Source organism: Babylonia areolata, chromosome 12, assembly GCF_041734735.1.
Source record: "Babylonia areolata isolate BAREFJ2019XMU chromosome 12, ASM4173473v1, whole genome shotgun sequence".
NCBI lineage: Eukaryota > Metazoa > Mollusca > Gastropoda > Neogastropoda > Buccinidae > Babylonia > Babylonia areolata.
Genome location: NC_134887.1, coordinates 34710419 through 34731291, shown reverse-complemented (window position 1 = coordinate 34731291; position 20873 = coordinate 34710419). Strand labels below are relative to the sequence as shown.

The window sequence follows — 20873 nt, the reverse complement described above, 5'->3', positions numbered from 1 at the left end:
GAAACTTGAGCTTCACTCGCAAAGACGCATCCATGAAGTGGGTGGCCCTCAACTGTGTGGTCAAAGTTTTTTTTTCTCATGTGATCTCATCACATGCTCAGCTCTGGATAGGAGCTGGTCGCTGATTGAAAAAAATAAATAAATAAATTAAAAAAACTACCTCTGACGAAGCTCTAACCTGCATCCTCCCAGTTGTCGGTCTGTAGCACTAACCATTTCACCATGGTGTCTTGGTGGGGTTTTTTTTTGTTTTTTGTTGGGTTTTTTTGTTGTTGTTTTTTTTAACATGTTGTTCAAGATCGTGGTGGTGTGTTACTAATGGGATGGTTATGTTAGTTCTAACATGTGTTATACATATATACTTGTTGTAGACTAACAGCTGAATGTTGGGTTTGATCTAACAAATTTTAGACTTGAGGGCCTGCCATCATTGTAATCATCATCATCATCATCATCATCATCATCATTCCCTGCTTCTTTGCGTCTGTCCTGTTTCAAAGATGTGCCATGTTTTCAAAGCAAATTCTCCGGCAGTGTATTTAAACTGTGTCATTATACACAGCCCGTTTGTAATCATGCAGATTGAAATATAGATAAATGTATACTCTGTAGTTGTAGTCAGGTCAGCTGGGGCCCTGTAATGTGGAGAACATCAACAAATCTGAACCTTCTGTATCAGTCTGTGTCATTTATTATAAAAAAAATAATTTAAAGAATATATATATATATATAGTGGAGCGATGGCCTAGAGGTAACGCGTCCGCCTAGGAAGCGAGAGAATCTGAGGGCGCTGGTTTGAATCACGGCTCAGCCGCCGATATTTTCTCCCCCTCCACTAGACCTTGAGTGGTGGTCTGGACGCTAGTCATTCGGATGAGACGATAAACCGAAGTCCCGTGTGCAGCATGCACTTAGCGCACGTAAAAAAAAACCATGGCAACAAAAGGGTTGTTCCTGGCAAAATTCTGTGGAAAACAGGAAAAACAAATAAAACTGCACACATGAAAAAATACAAAAAAAAATGGGTGGCGCTGTAGTGTAGCGACACGCTCTCCCTGGGGAGAGCAGCCCGAATTTCACACAGAGAAATCTGTTGTGATAAAAAGGAATACAAATACAAATACAAATATATATATAGTGCAGTCACCATTTTTTGCCACATTATTTAATGTTGTTCATTTGCAGTTGTTTACTTCACAAGATTATGCTTCTGTGTCGTCATGGAGTTTTCAGTTCTGTTTCCTTTTTCATCCCTAACTCTAAACCCTAACCCCCTTTCCCCCCACTAACACACACACACACACACCCTACACACTCACACACACACACACACACACAAAAACCCTAACCCCCTTTCCCCCCGCTAACACACACACACACACACACACACACACACACACACACACACACACAAACCCTAACCCCCTTTCCCCCCGCTAACACACACACACACACACCCTACACACTCACACACACACACACACACACACACACACACACACACACACAAACCCTAACCCCCTTTCCCCCCGCTAACACACACACACACACACACACACACACACACACACACACACACACACACACACATTATTTTTCTTCTCTTCCTTTCCAATGTATGTTTGCTTGGTTTGGTTTTTTTTTTTTGCAAATGTATTATGTGTTTCAAAATCTATAACAAAAAAGTTTATTTAAAAAAAAAAAAGAAGTAATATTGAACTGCAGTGGGCAAAGAAAAAAAAAACCCACACCTCATGTTGTACTGACAAAGGTTCACACAAAACGTTCAGGAAAGCACAGCCAGCTGATTGAATCATGTGCCCCGTAGTTGTGGTCCTGAGAATTATTGTGCAATGTACTTATACATGAGTGAGCAGAAACATTGAGTGAGATATACAAGCTTACTTGGCAAGTTTGATTGTGGGTCTTTTTTAGCAAGGCTGCCTGTTTTTCGTCAGTGCCTTGATTTTCAAGGCATTTATTGTTTTAGTTGCTGCTGCCAGCATCGCTTCTAATACACCGACACAAGGTAGAGCAATTGTTCTATAGTGTGGTTTCCAGATGACATTTTGTGTGTGCAGGTGAACTTAAAGGAGAAAAACTAGCTCTTGTTTGTGTATTGCTTGAAGCACTTTTTTGTTTTTGTGTTGATTTGATTTTTGTTGGTGTTTGTTTGTTTGTTGTTGTTTTGCATAGTTCAATGTATATCTTTTTGGCTTGTTTCATGGTTTGAAACCTCATAGTACATGCATGCATGCGCACACATGCACACTCACACACACGCGCGCACATGCACGCACGCACACACACACACACACAAACACACACACATGCATGCATGCATTCATGAATGCACACACGCTCACACACACACATGCATACGCATACACACACGCAAATACACACACAAACACATACACATACACAAACACACACACACACACACATTTTGATAAATTTTCCATGAGCCACCAATTCATATGCTCTCTTTCATTACTTGAAAGAACGTGACAAAGGCAACATCTTGTTTTCCTCAAGGTTTTTTTTTTGTATTTAACACTGTATTTTGTCTTGTTTCTTGAATTAAAATGTTTGAACGAATTCTTTTACCATCTCTCTCTCTCTCTCTCTCTCTCTCTCTCTCTCTCTCTCTCAGTCAGTCACTGTCTCTCTTTCTCTCTCTATCCTTATACATCGCTCTATCACTTGTCTTATTTTAATTTTCTTTTGTAAATAGATATTAATTCAGTATCAGTCGCCATATATCATGTTTTAACCATCTTGTGTGCCAATGCAGATGTCTCGTTTGAGGCAAGCTCAAGAGATTAACATGACATATTTATTTTTCCTTGGGATATATTCCTGTGTTTAGAGGATTTCCTAGAGATTACTTTATCCCTAACGTCCATAACATTTTGTGGGTTTGGGGTTTGCATGTTTTTGATTATTGCTGTTGTAGCAAATAGCACTGCTTTTGTGCTATCAGGACATTGATTTTTGGTGATGTTTATTAAAAAGTTCAAAGCTAAAGAATGTTGTTGGTCTTGGTTTTTCTTTGATTCTTTGCTTGAGAAGTAATCTGTCAGTTGTGGTGTTGACATTAGTGTGCCAGATGTTATTTCCAGGCATGTAAATGCAGGCATTTACACCCACTGATTGTGTAGTTGTGTCAAATAAATTCCTGTGTGAACGCACACAAATGTGCATCTGTGGGCTTACACACACACACACACACACACACACACACACACACACACACAAACTACACATACACACACACACACACAAACACATACACACAAGCACAAAAACACCCACACACACACTCACACACACACATACACACAAAACAAAAACAAAAAAAACGCACACACCAACACACACACACACACACACACACCAATGACACCAATTGTATTTGTATTTCTTTTTATCACGACAGATTTCTGTGTGTGAAGTTCGGGCTGCTCTCCCCAGGGAGAGCGCATTGCTACACTACAGCGCCAACCTTTTTTTAAAAAATTTTTTCCTGCGTGCAGTTTTATTTGTTTTTCCTATTGAAGTGGATTTTTCTACAGATTTTTGCCAGGAACAACCCTTTTGTTGCCATGGTTTCTTTTACGTGTGCTAAGTGCATGCTGCACACAGGACCTTGGTTTATCATCTCATCCGAATGACTAGCATCCAGACCACCACTCAAGGTCTAGTAGAGGGGGAGAAAATATTTGCGGCTGAGCCATGATTCGAACCAGTGCGCTCAGATTCTCTCGCTTCCTAGGTGGACGCGTTACCTCTAGGCCATCACTCCTCTTGATAAGTACACAAAAAAAGTAGTAACAGCACTTCAGAGTCATGCCACTGACCGATCTCGTATCAAGCTTACTCAGTCAAGGAGTCAGAATAAAAGGATGCTATAGTGAATCTCTGACAGTGCTTTGATTTACGTGAGACGGAGAGGAGGTTTGTTAACAAATAGTAAAGAGTGGTAACTCTCTCCATTCACAAGGTACACAACTTCAATGCTGCTTTAGCTACCGTTTCAGCTAGCACACAGGTCAATAAAAGGTATGTCGGAACAAACCCAGACACTTCCTCTAAAAGGAAGTGCCAGGCTTGTCCTTATACCGATCATTTGACATGTGCACACAGCAGAAGAAAGACAGAAGAAATGTGCAAACACTATGATTAGCTTTTATTCAAGACTGGCATAGCCTCTTTAATCCTGAATAAGCCACACAGAACACACGGGCAACACAAAACAAACACATAGCCTCGGTGGTTTTCAGACTTCAAATTAATAAACAATGAAGCCAAGAGGACAAAGAATGGTAAAGAGTGATTTGTTTTTCACTGACTCAGACATGCATTCAGGCAAGTGGTCAGTGCTGGGGCCTCCATTCTACCAACAACCTCTCTCTCTCTCTCTCTCTCTCTCTCTCTTCGTCTGATACCAATGCGGTGCACAGCTTCTCCAAATGTCAGTAATTGCCAAGGCTGACTGCTGGACATCACCGGAAGAAGAAGAAGAAGAAGAACTACAGCAGACGGCAAGGTGGAACAAAACCGAAAGTAGAAGCAAAGCCACATTTCATAAGGGAAATTACTCTCTCCAATCAAGAACGTGAAGTCTGGACAGTCACCGTTGTCACCGTCACAACAGTCTGCGCTTCCGGTCTATGGAGGAGGAATCTTGCGGTCGAATGAGTTTCGGTTTTACCCTCGGAAATCTGCTCCCGTGAGCGGTCAGCCAGGCGTAAACGTACCCATTGACCGACAAGGTTTGCTCGAATTGGATGAGAAAATGTCGGACTTCGACGAAGAAGCAAACGCTCGCCAGCGCAACGAAAAAGCCTCGTTGCTGCCAGATAAGAATCAAAAAGAACCAGCAGAACTGGTCATCTTTCTACGTGATCGAGCTGGCATTTATTTCCACCTGGAGGATGGCCATCTCGCACGATCTGACGAACTTCTGGAATTGGTGATCGAGGAGCAGGGTTTGCCTCAGGATGCTAAAGAGGTGTTCTCGCTGTGGTTCGTTTCTCCCATCTTGGACATTCGCATGAAAGGCCATCACCAGCCGTTTCAGATCATTCAGCAGTGGGACCAGCTGTGTTCTCTGTACACTGATGCAAAGAATGATGAGATACGCGACAGTGAGCCCGTGCTGATGCTTCAGAGGGACGTTTTCTATCCCAAAGACCAGGTACGCGTGAGGCGATTAATGTTGTAATGTGAAAAAATGTCATGCACAAACTTGATTTGAGCTGACATACTGTACATCACTTCACAAGTGTGTGTGTGTGGTGTGTCAGTGTGTGTTACAAATAAGTGATAAGTGCGGCTGATTCGTCTTAATGTAGATGTTGGCTGCCTACACCCAAGAAGAAGAAGAGAAGACAAGAAGAAGAATAGGATGGGCAGGCAGGAGAGTGAAGCTTGAACATTATATTTTGGTAGGTGTTTGCAAGTGTGTGTGTGCATAAAGGTATTTGGACATGAGGGTGGGGCGGAGGGTGTAATCAAGTGAACAAATGAATGATTTACATATTGAAATGTCTGTTCAAAGATTGTTGATGAATTCAGGAGGAGAGCCATTCAATAGTGAATTGTACAAACTGCCTAAAACTCGGTGAATATATTATGACGCGAGAATCCTTTAGATGTAGCTGAAAGTTAAAAAGATACAGCTTTTCAGCCATTTTTATTCCCAACCCATTCACAACATGCCTGGCCAGAATTGCTTGCTTGTGCGCACGTGTGTGTGAGGGAAGAGGGTTATGAGGATGAGTTTGAAGAAGTCAGTATGGTGTCTTGAAAAGTTCTTTGAGCCATGATCATCTAGACATTTACACAGTGTAAGTATATATATAATTATGATGATGATGAATAAAATCATGATTATCATTAATGTTGTTATTAATTAACATCATATAAAAATTATGATCATAAGAGTTGTGTTGTTGTTTTTTAACTGCTTTAAGATAATGCACTGATACAGCTGAAGTGGTGAAGCTGAAGTGAGGATTCAGTGTTGGTGCTATAAATAAAGTTTGTGTGCCTCTCTTTGTCTTACATGTAATCTTTAGTTTAATTAAATTTATGTCACTTTGATCTTTGGCTGAAAGTTACTTTGTGTGTTGAACACGAATCTGAATACCTTCAGTCACTGATGATTTAGTTTCTCAGCCCCAATTGTCTGGAACTCACTGCCTGCCGACCTACGAAAGGCCCCTTCCCTTGACTCTTTCAAGTCCCAGCTGAAAACTTTGTCTTGCATTTGAGTAACAGTTTCGTCTAATTTGCTGTTAAATGAAGGATACATGTACTACTTTTTCCAGTGATGTGTGTGTGTGGGTGGGTGGAGGTGATGTATGTGTGTGTGTGTGTTTGTGTGAATGTGTGTTTGTGTGAGTGTGTGTGTGTGTGCTGTTCATTATGTGACGATGGTGGCTGTTTCTTCGAGGTTGGTTCTTTTTCTTATGATAGTTGCTTCTCTTTTGCAACTCATAATTTGTGGAGCACCATGAGTGATTGTTATAACTTTGAATTTTCTTGAGAATTGTTGTTGTTTTTTTTATTGTTACATTTCATGTGTGAAGTGCTGTGAGCCTCTCTGAGGGAACAGCGCTGTAGATGAATACTTCATTATTATTATCATTGGTGTTTCTATACTACATGTGTGTGTGTGTGTGTGTGTGTGTGTGTGTGTGTGTGTGTGTGTGTGTGTGTTACAGGAGGTGTTTGTGACCAACGAACAAATGCTGTGTCTGCTGTATCATGAAGCCAAGTTCAACGTGGTGCAAGGCCGCTACGCCTTGTACATGGAAGACTACCATCGCCTGGCTGGTTTGCAAGTAAGTCACGTCCAGTGCTTCTTAGTAGTTGATTCCAAGTTAAAAGTTAAAGTCCCTTTAAAAGGGTGATGACATCTCACTACTTTCTGTTTTGATGGACAATTGCACACTAAAAAAACTTGCTGATCACCATTCAGTGCAATACATACTCACTCACACACACACACACGCACACACACACACACACACACACACACAAACCAACAAAAAAAAAGCAAAAAAACACAATATATATATATATATATATATATATATATATATATAATCATCATGACATAAGTTGCTGGAAATAGGATAATTATGATCCAAGCAAATTTATGAAATTCACACTTTCATTTTTAGAAATAAAGCAAGAACCACGCTGAAGTAGGGCCCTGAACTGTGGTCTCTGGATCAGAAGTCCCAACACCTGACCCGATTCTGCCATGGCGCCGCCTAGATCTTCATGACAGCATGTTATCATTTCAGTATCAGTATCGGCATCAGCAGCTCAAGGAGGCATCACTGCGTTTCGGTCAAATCCATATATACGCTACACCACATCTGCCAAGCAGATGCCTGACCAGCAGCGTAACCCAACGCACTAAGTCAGGCCTTGAGAAAATTTTTCTTTTTTTTTTTTTTTTTAATTGATCCAATATTTGTATTGTTATTTCTTTTTTATCACAACAGATTTCTCTCTGTGAAATTCGGGCTGCTCTCCCCAGGGAGAGCGCGTCGCTATGCTACAGCGCCACCCATTTTTTTGTATTTTTTCCTGCGTGCACTTTTATTTGTTTTTCCTATCGAAGTGATTTTCCTACAGAATTTTGCCAGGAACAACCCCTTTGTTGCCGTGGGTTCTTTTATGTGCGCTAAGTGCATGCTGCACACGGGACCTCGGTTTATCATCTCATCCGAATGACTAGCGTCCAGACCACCACTCAAGGTCTAGTGGAGGGGGAGAAAATATCGGCGGCTGAGCCGTGATTCGAACCAGCGCGCTCAAATTCTCTCGCTTCCTAGGCGGACGCGTTACCTCTAGACCATCACTCCACTCGATATGCAGTTTAAAAAAAAAAGAGTGAGCTGGTTCCCACCATGAATCATGTTGACACTCTGTTGTTTCGTTAGGCAGTTTTGCTTCTGACAACACGTTTTGAAGTAGTAGGAAGGTGGCAGGAATGGTCAAGACATGGTGGAGTGATGGCCTAGAGGTAACGCGTCCGCCTAGGAAGCGAGAGAATCTGAGCGCGCTGGTTCGAATCACGGCTTAGCCGCTGATTTTTTCTCCCCCTCCACTAGACCTTGAGTGGTGGTCTGGACGCTAGTCATTCGGATGAGACGATAAACCGAGGTCCCGTGTGCAACATGCACTTAGCACACGTAAAAGAACCCACGGCAACAAAAGGGTTGTTCCTGGCAAAATTCTGTAGAAAAATCCACTTCGATAGGAAAAACAAATAAAAACTGCAAAAAATACAAAAAAATGGGTGGCGCTGTAGTGTAGCCACACGCTCTCCCTGGGGAGAGCAGCCCGAATTTCACACAGAGAAATCTGTTGTGATAAAAAGAAATACAAATACAAATACATTTCTCTGCCAGTGCAGTGTTTGTGAGGGTCCTGGTTCAAATCGTGATCTCCTGTCTCTCTTTCTGCCCCTCTGTCCCAAGTTTGACTGGAAAATCAATCAGACGGAGCATCTAGTCATTCAGATGAGATGACAAGACCATCATAATTACCATGTCAACAAAAGGGGCTGTCGTCCTCTGGCAAAAAAAAAAGTCTGTTGCCTTTGGAAGGCACACAAACATATGATGCATGCACTTAGGGCCTGACTGAGTGTATTTGCTTTTCAGGCATCTGCCTGACAATATATATATATATATATATATATATGTATGTATGTATGGATTTGTCGGAATGCGGTTGCCGCCTCCTTGCAAAACTGAAACTAAAAAACATTGCTTAATTACACATACTTAACTGTGACCCACTAGTGCAGACTCCGGCAGGGGTCTGACATTCCTGTCCTGTGCAAAACTACTATCCGCTACGGCCGATAACCTCCCGGAAGTTGATAACCTCCCCTTTGCCCCCCTGACTAGCGCCCTCTTTTTACAGCAGCCATCATGACTTCTGTTCCTGTGCTCTTCATACGGCTAAGTTGGGTTTTTTGGTATTTTCTGTCTGTCTGTTGATTCTCTGGCGTTCTTGTTTTTTGTCAAATTGTGCCCAACCAAAGCATTGGACTGTCAATCTGAGGGTCCCAGGTTCGAATCACAGTGACGGCACCTGGTGGGTAAAGGGTGGAGATTTTTCCGATCTCCCAGGTCAACATATGTGCAGACCTGCTAGTGCCTGAACCCCCTTCGTGTGTATATGCAAGCAGAAGATCAAATACGCACGTTAAAAATCCTGTAATCCATGTCAGCGTTCGGTGGGTTATGTAAACAAGAATATACCCAGCATGCACAGCCCCGAAAACGGAGTATGTCTGCCTACATGGCAGGGTAAAAACGGTCATACACATAAAAGCCCACTCGTGGTGCATACGAGTGAACGCAGAAGAAGAAGAAGAAGAAGTCTCCAACCAGGTCACATGATTATATAGCTCGATCGGGCGATCACGCTAAAATTAAGGCGCGATTGCAATCGATTCGCTGACACTCGGTGTTTTGCAGGCTCTGATTCACCTGGGCAAGTACAACAGACAGACGCACATGCTGGCTGACTACCGGGCCAGCCTGATGCAGTTCTACCCTGAGCACATGTACGTCAAGGAACGCTTCCTCTTCTTCGCTCGCACCAAACCCCAGGCCAGGGACTGCGAGGAACTGTTCATGGACGCTCATAAAAAGGTCAGATAGAACATTAATTTCTCTGTGTGTGACGGGGGTAGGGGTTGGGACGGGGGGTTTGTGAGGGGATTGGGGGGGGGGGGGGGGGGGGGTGGGGGGGGGGGGGGGGGGGGGGGGAATGAATGGCTCTGTGTTTTGCTGTCTGTGTCCACTGTTGGTTCATTCATGCTTAGAGTTTTTAACGTCTTTTCACTTAGAAGAGGTTGTTTTTTTTTTTGTTTTTTTTTAAGTGTCTATGGGGTGTGTGCATGTTTGTTCTTTAGTATAACGTCTTTTCACTATAAGTGTAGGTAGACACGCCAAGGGGAAAAATTTAACTTTATTTGCATGTGACTATGCACATGTGTGTGTGTGTGTGGTGTGTGTGTGTGTGTGTGTGTGTGTGTGTGTGTGAATGTTTGCTTGTTTAGCATTTTAGATTTTTTTTTCACACAGAAAAAAAAAGAAATTTGTTATTTTAAATGCCAATAATTGTTCCACTAAGGAGATTACACAGATGTGTGTGTGTGTGTGTGTGTGTGTGTGTGTGTGTGTGTGTATTGCTATTGCTTAATAGCAGTGATTTGCACATTAATAGGAATTGCCAAATTTTTTTTTTTTTTTTTTTTTTTTTTTTTTATCTGTCCATTTATGTAATAAGCAAAGTTGTTCGTGCATTACTGACGATGGGCAAACTTTTGGTCATTACCGGCAGTGGGTGAACGTACAATGTTGTGCAATTCCAGAAGTAGGAAAAAAATAGTGAGCAGGGCGCCAAGAGATATTGTGAAGTTGGCTGTCAGGCTTTTCAGTCTCATGATTCCCTCAGCATGGTCAGCTCAGGTTGGCAAGTGATCTTAGTTCAGCACTTAGCACACACACACACACGACAGACCCTTCACCACAAAATTAGTTAAAAGTCGCTTTTGATGATGATTATCAGAAACCTTCAACGTATTGTTTTCTTTCTTTTTTTTCTTTTTTTTTTCTTCTTTTTTTTTCTTTTTTTTTTCATTCAATTTCCAGTGTTGTTTTGGGAGGGCAGTACCATACAGCCTCCTCTGCTGTTCTGATGATCATAGTCAAGACACATCTGACTGCCATACATTCATGTTCATACACCTTTTTTTTTTTCTCATATTGATGCTATGAGTTCTCTGTCTGTGAGGTTTGGGCGTCAATTCACATTATTGTTGTTATGATTATTGTTGTTGTTATCATTACGATTATGGTAATGATGATGATGATTATCATTATTATTATCATTATTATGACTGTTTTTATTATTACAATGAGCTCCCTGTCTGTGAGTTGTGGGTGTCAATCTGCATTATTGTTGTTACGGTTATTGTTGTTATTATCATTACCATTATCATCATGACTGTTACTGTTATTACACTACAGTTTATTTCCACATGCTTTTTTTGGGGTGTGGGGGGGGATGCAGACATCGGAAGAGTATGCGGACCTGGACATCGACAAGAGCCTGTCCATCCTGTACCGCAAGTACCTGGAGGTGTGCTGGACCTACCCCTTCTACGGCGCCGCCTTCTTCTCGGGGCAGGTGGAGACGCCGACGGGCCGCCTGAAGAAGCTGATCCTGCCTCCAGCGGACACGGAGGTGTGGGTGGCTATCAACATGGACTGTGTCACCATCGTGGACCGGGCCCGTTGCGAGCTGCTCCTCTCCATCCCCTTTGCCCAGCTGTCCTGGGAGTTCCGCGACCCCGACTTCGACGGGGACAACGACCCACCCCCCTGTCTCTTCCTGCAGTTCCTCAGCAGTAGCGCCTCGCCGTCGGAAGGGGGTGGGTCGAACAACGGTGGCTCCAGGAGCGGGATCAACCTGGACCCGGAGGAGGCGGAGGGTGTGACGGCGGTGACGAAGCTGCTGAAGATCTACTCGCGGGAGGCCAAGCTGATGGACGCGCTGATCGACACGTGCGTCCGCCGGAAGCTGCACCAGCGCCTGGGCGGGGTGAACGCGGCGGGCATGGACTTTGTGGACTCGGGCCTGTTCGACAGCTCCAGCCGCAAGATCCTCAACAAGCTGGAGAGGCTGTGCCTGTCCACCTTCACCAAGCAGGGGGACAAACTGGAGGCTGAGTAAGAAGGTGGGGGAAAGAATGCCGTAAGAAGGTGAGGAAAGAATGCCGATCGGGTCGTTCTTACCCACCCACCAGCTGGAGATTGAGTGAAGGGGGGGGGGAATGTTGATCAGTCATTTTAACCCACTCACCCACACACCCACACACCCACCCACTCTTCTTTTTTTTTCTTTTTTTTCATCTTTCTTTCTGTGGTGTGTTCTATAGGGTTCACAAAAAAAGTTTAAGGACCACTTATTTTGCACAATTTTCTTCTTGGGGGTTGTGGGGGGGTGAGCGAAATGATGGTGAAATTTTGGACAACAGCAGTGTATACAGTCAATGTAATGAGCACCGCTCAGAGATGCTTTCTTGCACTGTACGCACCTCCCGTTTTTTTGTATGGCCACTAACAGACCATAGCTGTCAGTTAACTCTCTCCATACGAACGGCGAAAGAGACGACATTAACAGCGTTTCACCCCAATTACCATCATCAAAATATTGCAATGGGAAGGCTCTTATACTGAAGAGGTAAATGTTGACAAAGAAAACCACAATTCTGACGACGGAAGCTAAAGGTTGGGTCATTCAGACACCCACTGGACATCCGAGGGGTCTGTGTAGAGGAGAAGAGAGGACTGGCCGTACTGAGTGAGTTAAATACCACTAAATAACTATGATGAATTTTTGGCTGAAAAACTAATTTTTTATAGGCATTTTGCAAACAGTTTTTGGCGCACACATGCCTGAAAATAGCCGTCAGTGTATTCAGTGAGAGCCCAGTGGTGGTCCATATGCAGCCTGCTTGATTTGAATCATATCTCAGTTGTTGTTTTTTTAAACATTCTTTGAAAAACATATCTGCTGTTATGAAGTGGTCCTTAACTTATTGTGAAGTCTGTAGTTGGAAGCAGACCACATTAGTCTGTTGGCAGTGCACAAGACTCAGAAAATAAAAAAAAAATTTAAAAATCAGTGTTGGTTGGCTCAGACAGTTTGTTGTTTTGTCATCCAGACTCCCAAGTTGAATCAAAATAATTTGTTATCAGTTTTGGCCTTATTTAAAAAAAACAAAAAAAAACAAACAAACCAACCCAAAGGACAATCAAAATTCCTACTTGATACGGTGCATCTAAAATGTTTCACAAAGTGTCTTTCACCGTATGTTTACATAAAATCTTGTCTGAAGAAATATTACAGGAATATATAATATTGTTGGGAAAGTTTAGTCAGTGTGCATAGTTTGTTGTTTCTTATGGAAATTGATGAAGTTTAACAGCTGAAATTTAAAAGTGAAATAAACACCAAAAAATTTTTTAATGGAAATCTGATGTCATCTTGTAAAAATCTCATTTTCACTTCATGTATTGCTTATGTATTGTTCAACAGCCGAAGCTTTATAAGAAAAAAAGAATCTTTTTGAAAATGGAAATCTGATTTTGTTTTGTAAAATCTTATTATCACTTCTTTTATAACATTGCGTGTTGATGTTTAGGAATCAAGTCTGATCAATGAATCTCTGATTTTTAAAAAAAAGGTTTTTTTTAGAAATAACTTTGATACATATCAGTTTAGTTTTAAACAGGTTACATGACTTTTTGCCTATGCACTTATAATAGACTCAAGAGTTTCAATGGATGTATTGTATCCGGTTTTAGTTTTAAGTTTTAACATTTTTTCCACCAAGCAAAATCCATTGAACAGGAACACATTTTGTTTTGTCATTACTTGCTAAAAAAAATCATACATGTCTTTTGGGTTTTGCTTTTGTACTCAGGCAAAATGTTGAACTGTATACATTCAAAAGGTTCTTTCCATTCATTGACCAGATGGAAAAGTCTATAGATGTCACAATAAGACTGATGCCTTATGGTTAGCAGTTTACATTCCAAAAGTTCTTTATATTTTTGACCAGAGGAAAAAAAAAATCGATGGACTTCAAAGCAAAACTGAAGCTTTATGTTTAGCATTTCACATTTCAGATATGCTTGTCATTTATGACGACGTGCAAAAAGTTTATATATGAGGATGCTGAAACAGATTTTTAAATTTTTTTTTTTTTTAAGTTATTGAACTATTTATGTAGGCTGCCTGACCTGGAAATGTAATGAATACATTTTCTTGTTTCTTTGAAAAGCGTGTTCAAATGACAGTGCTTTCTTCTTCTCTGTTCTGTATTGATTTTCACTCTTCTTGTCTTTGCCGCTGTTGAGTCCAAGTGCGTCTGTGCTTTTCTCTTCATACTCAGCGCCTATTCCTACCTGTTCCATTTTCTCAGTTTTTGGAACTTTTTTTTTTTTAATTTTTTGTTGTTGTTGTTTATACATCTCTCTCTCTCTCTCTCTCTCTCTCTCTCTCTCTCTCTCTCTGTCATGCACACACACACACACACACACACACACACACACACACACACACACACAAAAGCTTATCATTGTTGCTTTCCCACAACAGCTCTGGGTTTTGTTGTTGTTGTGGTGTTGTTTTTTTTCCTTTTACACTCACACAGTATTCAGTGTGATAAATTAAAGAAGAAAAACACACACAAAAATAAAAAATAATGTGATAAATTTAAAAACAAGAAGTGTGATAATGATAGAAATGTTGATGGTGATGAAGAAAAAATATTATTGTTGCTGAAGTCCCAGTCTGTTTGTTGTGGTGGTGGTGGTGGTTGTTATAAATTGTAACTTGAGTTCAGTTTGACATCATTCCAGTTTATCTCTTTTCACCGCCGTAGGTGACTGTAGTTGACTAGACAGTGCACCGCCATAGGCGACTGTAGTTGACTAGACAGTGCACCGCCATAGGCGACTGTAGTTGACTAGACAGTGCACCGCCATAGGCGACTGTAGTTGACTAGACAGTGCACCGCCATAGGCTACTGTAGTTGACTAGACAGTGCACCGCCATTGGCGACTGTAGTTGACTAGACAGTGCACCGCCATAGGCGACTGTAGTTGACTAGACAGTGCACCGCCATAGGCGACTGTAGTTGACTAGACAGTGCACCGCCATAGGCGACTGTTGTTGACTAGACAGTGCACCGCCATAGGCGACTGTAGTTGACTAGACAGTGCACCGCCATAGGCGACTGTAATTGACTAGTTGACTAGACAGTGCACCGCCATAGGCGACTGTAGTTGACTAGTTGACTAGACAGTGCACCGCCATAGGCGACTGTAGTTGACTGGACAGTGCACCGCCATAGGCGACTTTAGTCAACATGGAGGGTGGTGATGTTGATAAGACAATTTTTCACACGGTGACAGAGCTTGTCAGCTGCAGCCAGTTTTCCACCAATGGAACAATGACTAGCCTTTTGCCCCCTGACCAAATTTGAAGTGAACAACAAGGGCATTGTGCTGTTTTGACATAAACTGTTTGGCGCTCGGAAGCGTTTTTTTTCTCACAGAAACTTGGTGGTGAAAGAGTTAAGGCCAGACACGGTAGTGAAATTTTGACCGAAAATCATGATTTTTTTGTGATTTTCGTTTTTTCGCATAATTTGCTTCTTCAACATCTGATCTTTATAGTCCGTTTCACCTGGGTACTATATTCACTTAAATAAAGCTTCAAACAGCATCAACATGTGTGATTTCTTGTGAGTACAAGCACATCTCTTTCTTTTCCTGTTTTTTCAGTTTTGTGTTTTGTCTTCGTAATACCATTTTTCAAAATGCTAATGCTCAAAAACTTTAAAAGATAGCATGTTCAAACTTGGTACTATTTTTCTTTATGTATTCATCTTTATTATAGTGCAGTGGTTTGTATAGTACTAGTAAAAGAATGAATATACACTCATTTGAAAAACATTATGTCAAGGAATTTATACACATTTCAACAAAAAAATAATAATAAATGTATTTATTCAAATTCCAAAATACCACTGCACTATAATAAAGAACAAATACAAATAAATCAAATAAAACAAACAGAAATAACATATCTATAAAGGTACCGAAGTTTTAAGCTTTTAATTTTTTTGTTTGTCGGCCATTTTTGATTCGTTTCCATGGAGACTGTCACGACAAACTGCACAAAATGACCTTTTTAGACATGTTTAGTCCAATATCTTTGCATACCATGTCACAGAAAGCCATAAACTTCATTTATACTTTATTTCATACGTTTTTGTACTACCGTGTCTGGCCTTAAGTGATGCTAGTGTAACTTGGGTATCTTCTGTATAGTGGTATGTTACTGGTCAGCTGTTTTCCAACAGTGATTTGATTTGATTTCATTTGATTTGATTTCTGCTTGCTGGCATTGGAAATGCTCAGCAGTGGTCACTGTGGTTATGAGAAATGTTCCTGAAGGTATTGTTTTGTGGTTGTGATAAATGCTCAGGTTAGTAATGTTCTGTGGTTGTGAGAAATCTTACAGTTGGTATTCGCTCTGTGGTTGTGAGAAATCTTCCGGTTGCTATTGCTCTGTGGTTGTGAGAAATCTTCCGCTGTGGTTGTGAGAAATCTTACAGTTGGTATTCGCTCTGTGGTTGTGAGAAATCTTCCGCTGTGGTTGTGAGAAATCTTCCGATTGGTATTGCTTTGTGGTTGTGAGAAATCTTCCGATTGCTATTGCTCTGTGGTTGTGTGAAATCTTCCGGTTGCTATTGCTCTGTGGTTGTGAGAAATCTTCCGCTGTGGTTGTGAGAAATCTTCCGATTGCTATTGCTTTGTGGTTGTGAGAAATCTTCCGATTGCTATTGCTCTGTGGTTGTGTGAAATCTTCCGGTTGCTATTGCTCTGTGGTTGTGAGAAATCTTCCGCTGTGGTTGTGAGAAATCTTCCAATTGCTATTGCTCTGTGGTTGTGAGTAATGTTTTGGTTGATAACTGTTCTGACTGTTGTATGCACCAGTTGCATTTGCTAATTGTGATGATTATCCTACTGATCTTCCTCTAGACTCAGGTGATATGACCAGTCTGGTTTGTGGTGGTTATTCTCTTCTTTGTTTTATTTGATTTCCTGCTTTTGAAGTGTGGGTTGTTGTTTTTTTTCTTTTTGCAAGAAGCTGACTTTGTATATGTATACCGTTTGCTGTGTTCATGTCAGAATGATTTGAGTGGGGAATATTGAAACCTGTTGGCATTTGTAGAACTTGTGAGTGTGCTTGCATGAGGTGTGTTTTTTTTTTACTTTCAAGACCATACTACATAATTTTGCTGTGATTTTTGGTTTGTTTGAGTGATTGTTTGTTTTTAAGGCGAACAGCTATGAATAATGCTGTCAGAAGAATGCCAAGTGGGTTAACTGCGTCTTTAAAGAGCCAGAACAGTTATGAGTAACTTATTGTGTCATGGACTAAAAAATTAAATAAATAAAAAACAAACCATTGTGTTGTTATGTGGCTGAATATTCTTATTCATTAATCTATTTGCTTTTATAATACTTAAATTAGTTGTCTTCAGTCAACAGTGAGTGTGATGGGACATCAAATTCCTCTTCCTTAATATTCTGTTGTTGTTTTTTTAATATGTAAAAGAAAAAAAAAATCACCAGATTGTTTCTTACTATACTGACTTGCAAAATAAACACACACACACACACACACACACACACACACACACACACACTAACCTTCATTCATGTTACCATTTGGCATAAATTTGGCAGTATGAGAAAAAAAACAACTTATAAATATTTTTTCTTTTCTTTTCTTTTTTTTTTTTTTTCTTTTTTTTTTTTAAACCCTCAACAGCCGTTTCCATTTTGAGTGGTCCTGATAATCTAATATCACTTGTAGTTGCTGAGTTTGTTCAGTCAGCTGATTTCTGCTGAAAGCAAAGATGGTGATTAACCCCTTGACTACTGAGCCTTGGTTGAAACAATATCAATGTGGCATCAGTTTTAAAGGCATTTACAACTTTTTCTCTGCGTTTTAGTTGGGCCATTGATTTTGCAGAACAAAAATTATTTTTTTTAAATCACACACACACACACACAAAAAAAGCAAATGCAAGAGGAAAAATTCCTACTGAGACATCCTCTGATTCTGACTTGTACGTGCTGTCACACTTAGCAGCAGCAGCCAAGGGGTTAAAAGTGGCTGGACTTTGTTGTCTTGCCGAAGATGAAACACTTTAAGTGTCATTTTGATTAATTTTTCTTCCCGAATCGTAAAATTAAGTTTATTCAGTGCCTAAAATTACATGCTTCTTAGACTGTGTAAACTATAATATGTGTACTTCTTCTTGTCCCAAAGAAGAAAACAAAGATGTTTACTTCATGTGCAAAAGTCATTAGTTGGCGAAAACATTTTTCATGTTCATTATTTTGTTGTCATAAATTTATGAAAAGTGCATAATCATGAATTCATAATGTATGAATGTCATATATAATCAGTAATTGGATCTCAGCTTTACCATGAATAACTCAGTTACAGCTCAATGGAAACTTTTTAAAAACCTTTAAACAGTGGTCATAGTTTTTTTGCCTGTTTTTTCTTTAGTGTCTCGCCACCTTAGACGAAAATATATAAGAATATTTTGTGACTATGTCAACTTTTTCTGTGTTAATCTGCACGTTTTGTGTGAAACGTATTTGGTTGTGTTCACTATTTTGGAAAAAAAAAAGCTTTAATCCATTCATCATAATATTTTTTGGTGATATTTATGAATGTATTCTGTATCGATGTTGATCTGAAGTGATACATGTACATAGCCAAATCCATAACTGAAGATATACGTCAAAATATCTGTGTTATGTAAAATATATAGAGGGATTTTACATACTTGCTGGTCTTTCAAAGTTGTTTTAATTCTGGCATTAGCATCAAGCAAACTGAATTATCATTAGTTTATGATAATTTTCTTTCTTTTTTTTTTCTTTTTTTTTCTTTTCTCTCTCTCTCTCTCTCTCTCTCTAAGTTGGGGATATTTTACCCCATGCACAGGTTTTAACCCAAAATGAGGGGAAGTCATACTGGGTGTTTTATCAACTGTTATTTTGATGGCAACTATCTTAGTATATTGCTTTTAACTGTGTTTCTCATTTCTCTTGTGTTTGAACTCTAGATCTGTTCATGTCTGCGATGAAGGCAGTGATCATTTGAATCTGAAATTTAGACTCCTAACACAGTGTTTGATCAGTAAATAAAAGTTGAGGTGGCCCCCTTCTGATGAGCAGAACAATGTTTAGTGCCTGTGCTGGCTGTGAAGGTCAGGCCTAGAAATTCCCCAGACAATTTACTTGTCCTTGGGACAAAAAAATAAAAAAGATAAGTAAAAGATTCTTTGTCCCCCACTGTATTATACTGCATGCCATTGTAATATGCTATTTCTGCAGATGAATTGATGGGAATGATGGCACTGAACAGGATTTTAAAGATTAAAAAAGTGCTTGTTTTGCTTGCCTTAATTTGCTATCCATTCGGTGTCACTTTTAAACACTTTTCATAGTGCAATCTCATTTTAAGGTATGGGTGTAGCAAGATAGGATTCTTAAATGGTTCATGTTATTATTATAATCATTATTATTGTAATGACATGAAACAGATTTGATCTGCCTTTGCAGTTTTGTGTTACATGCATGTAATCTGATTTGATCAGTTGTCTAGTATGCAAGTAACTGAGTTGACAATAATAAAATGAAAAAGAAGTGGGGACAATATTGTACTGATAGTAGAGTGATGGCCTAGAGGTAACGTGTCCGCCTAGGAAGCGAGAGAATCTGAGCGCGCTGGTTCAAACACAGCTCAGCCGCTGATATTTTCACCCCCTCCACTAGACCGTGAGTGCTGGCCTGGACACTAGTCATTTGGATAAGACGATAAACCCAGGTCCCATGTGCAGCATGCACTTAGCGCACGTAAAAGAACCCACGGCAACAAAAGGGTTGTTCCTGGCAAAATTCTGTAGAAAAATCCACTTCGATAGGAAAAACAAATGAAACTGCACGCAGGAAAAAATACAAAAAAATGGGTGGCGTTGTAGTGTAGCGACACGCTCTCCCTGGGGAGAGCAGCCCAAATTTCACACAGAGAAATCTGTTATGATAAAAAAAAAAATACAAATACAAATATGTGACTGGAAGATTTAAATACATTTTTTCTTGCATAGAGGAAGAAAAACTTCCTTTCTGTTCAGCAGTATTGAATGTCCCAGGTTTTTTCTATTTGGCAAAAAAAATTGTATATTGTAAAGTACCTCAGGGGACGTTAGCTGTAAATTGCTTTTCTGGACTATTGTGGGTATCATCTTGAGGAAAGAAAATATTAAATAGTAAAGTGTTGGATCTGTTTCTTGCAGATACGCTGTTGTATGCATGTACTCCTTCAATAAAGACTTCATGTGGTGATGTGCAGTGGATTATTACGTGTGTGTGTGTGTGTGTGTGTAAGTGGGTGTGTATGTCACAGATTTTCCAAGCTGGCTGAAACAAGTAACTGCCCAGAGATCACCACAACGACTACAGTATTTTGCTGCAGCTCAGTTATTTTGACAGTGTTTCACTCATCAGTTTTCATGTAATGAAACCTGTGTCTCCTTTGTACAGAAGAGCTAATGCAAGCTTTTCTAATGTGTAGGAAGAAGTGGTATGTATTCCTTCTTTTTTGACTCGCTTGTGTAAAGTGAGTATGAAATATACGGTGTTTCGGTTGGCTGTGTGTGTATGAGCGTGGGTTTGTGTGGTAACTTCGGTTGGCTGTGTGTGTATGTGCGTGTGTTCGTGTGTTAACTTTAACATTGGCATTTTCTTGGCTACTGCATGTGGCATAGGAACCAATCAGCAGTATGGTAGGCGTGAATAAGACCTTTAAAGTCATCCCCTTTTTGATGATAATTATGTAAGCAGGGTGAGAGGTCAAAGGTCAAGTTTATTTGCCAAAATTAGTTATAGCTCGAAAAAGACCATAGCTTACATTAAATTTTAATCAAACTTGGCCTTTTGACTGGTTATGGGTACAGCATGATCCCAACAGAAATTCAGGTAGAGGTAACAGGCTGAGGTCTGGTCACAACGTGGCATATGATATTGATAGGAAACATTTCTGCATGCAAGAGGTCTACATTATATTCAGCTGAATTGGTACAATGATTGGTATAGTGAAAACCACCTGTGAAAATGTCAAAGGTCACAATATGGTCTACTGTGAAAATGTAATAG

General features: G+C 40.3%; 1 protein-coding gene across 1 annotated transcript; it reads left to right on the top strand.

Moving 5' to 3' along the window:
• Positions 1-4707: 4707 nt before the first annotated feature.
• LOC143288167 (putative FERM domain-containing protein FRMD8P1) lies at positions 4708-14018 on the top strand. The gene is made up of 4 exons (XM_076596469.1): positions 4708-5203; positions 6735-6854; positions 9519-9695; positions 11122-14018. Exons 1-4 carry the CDS (start codon positions 4802-4804, stop codon positions 11782-11784), a joined length of 1362 nt encoding a protein of 453 aa, XP_076452584.1. The 5' UTR covers positions 4708-4801; the 3' UTR covers positions 11785-14018.
• Positions 14019-20873: the final 6855 nt, after the last annotated feature.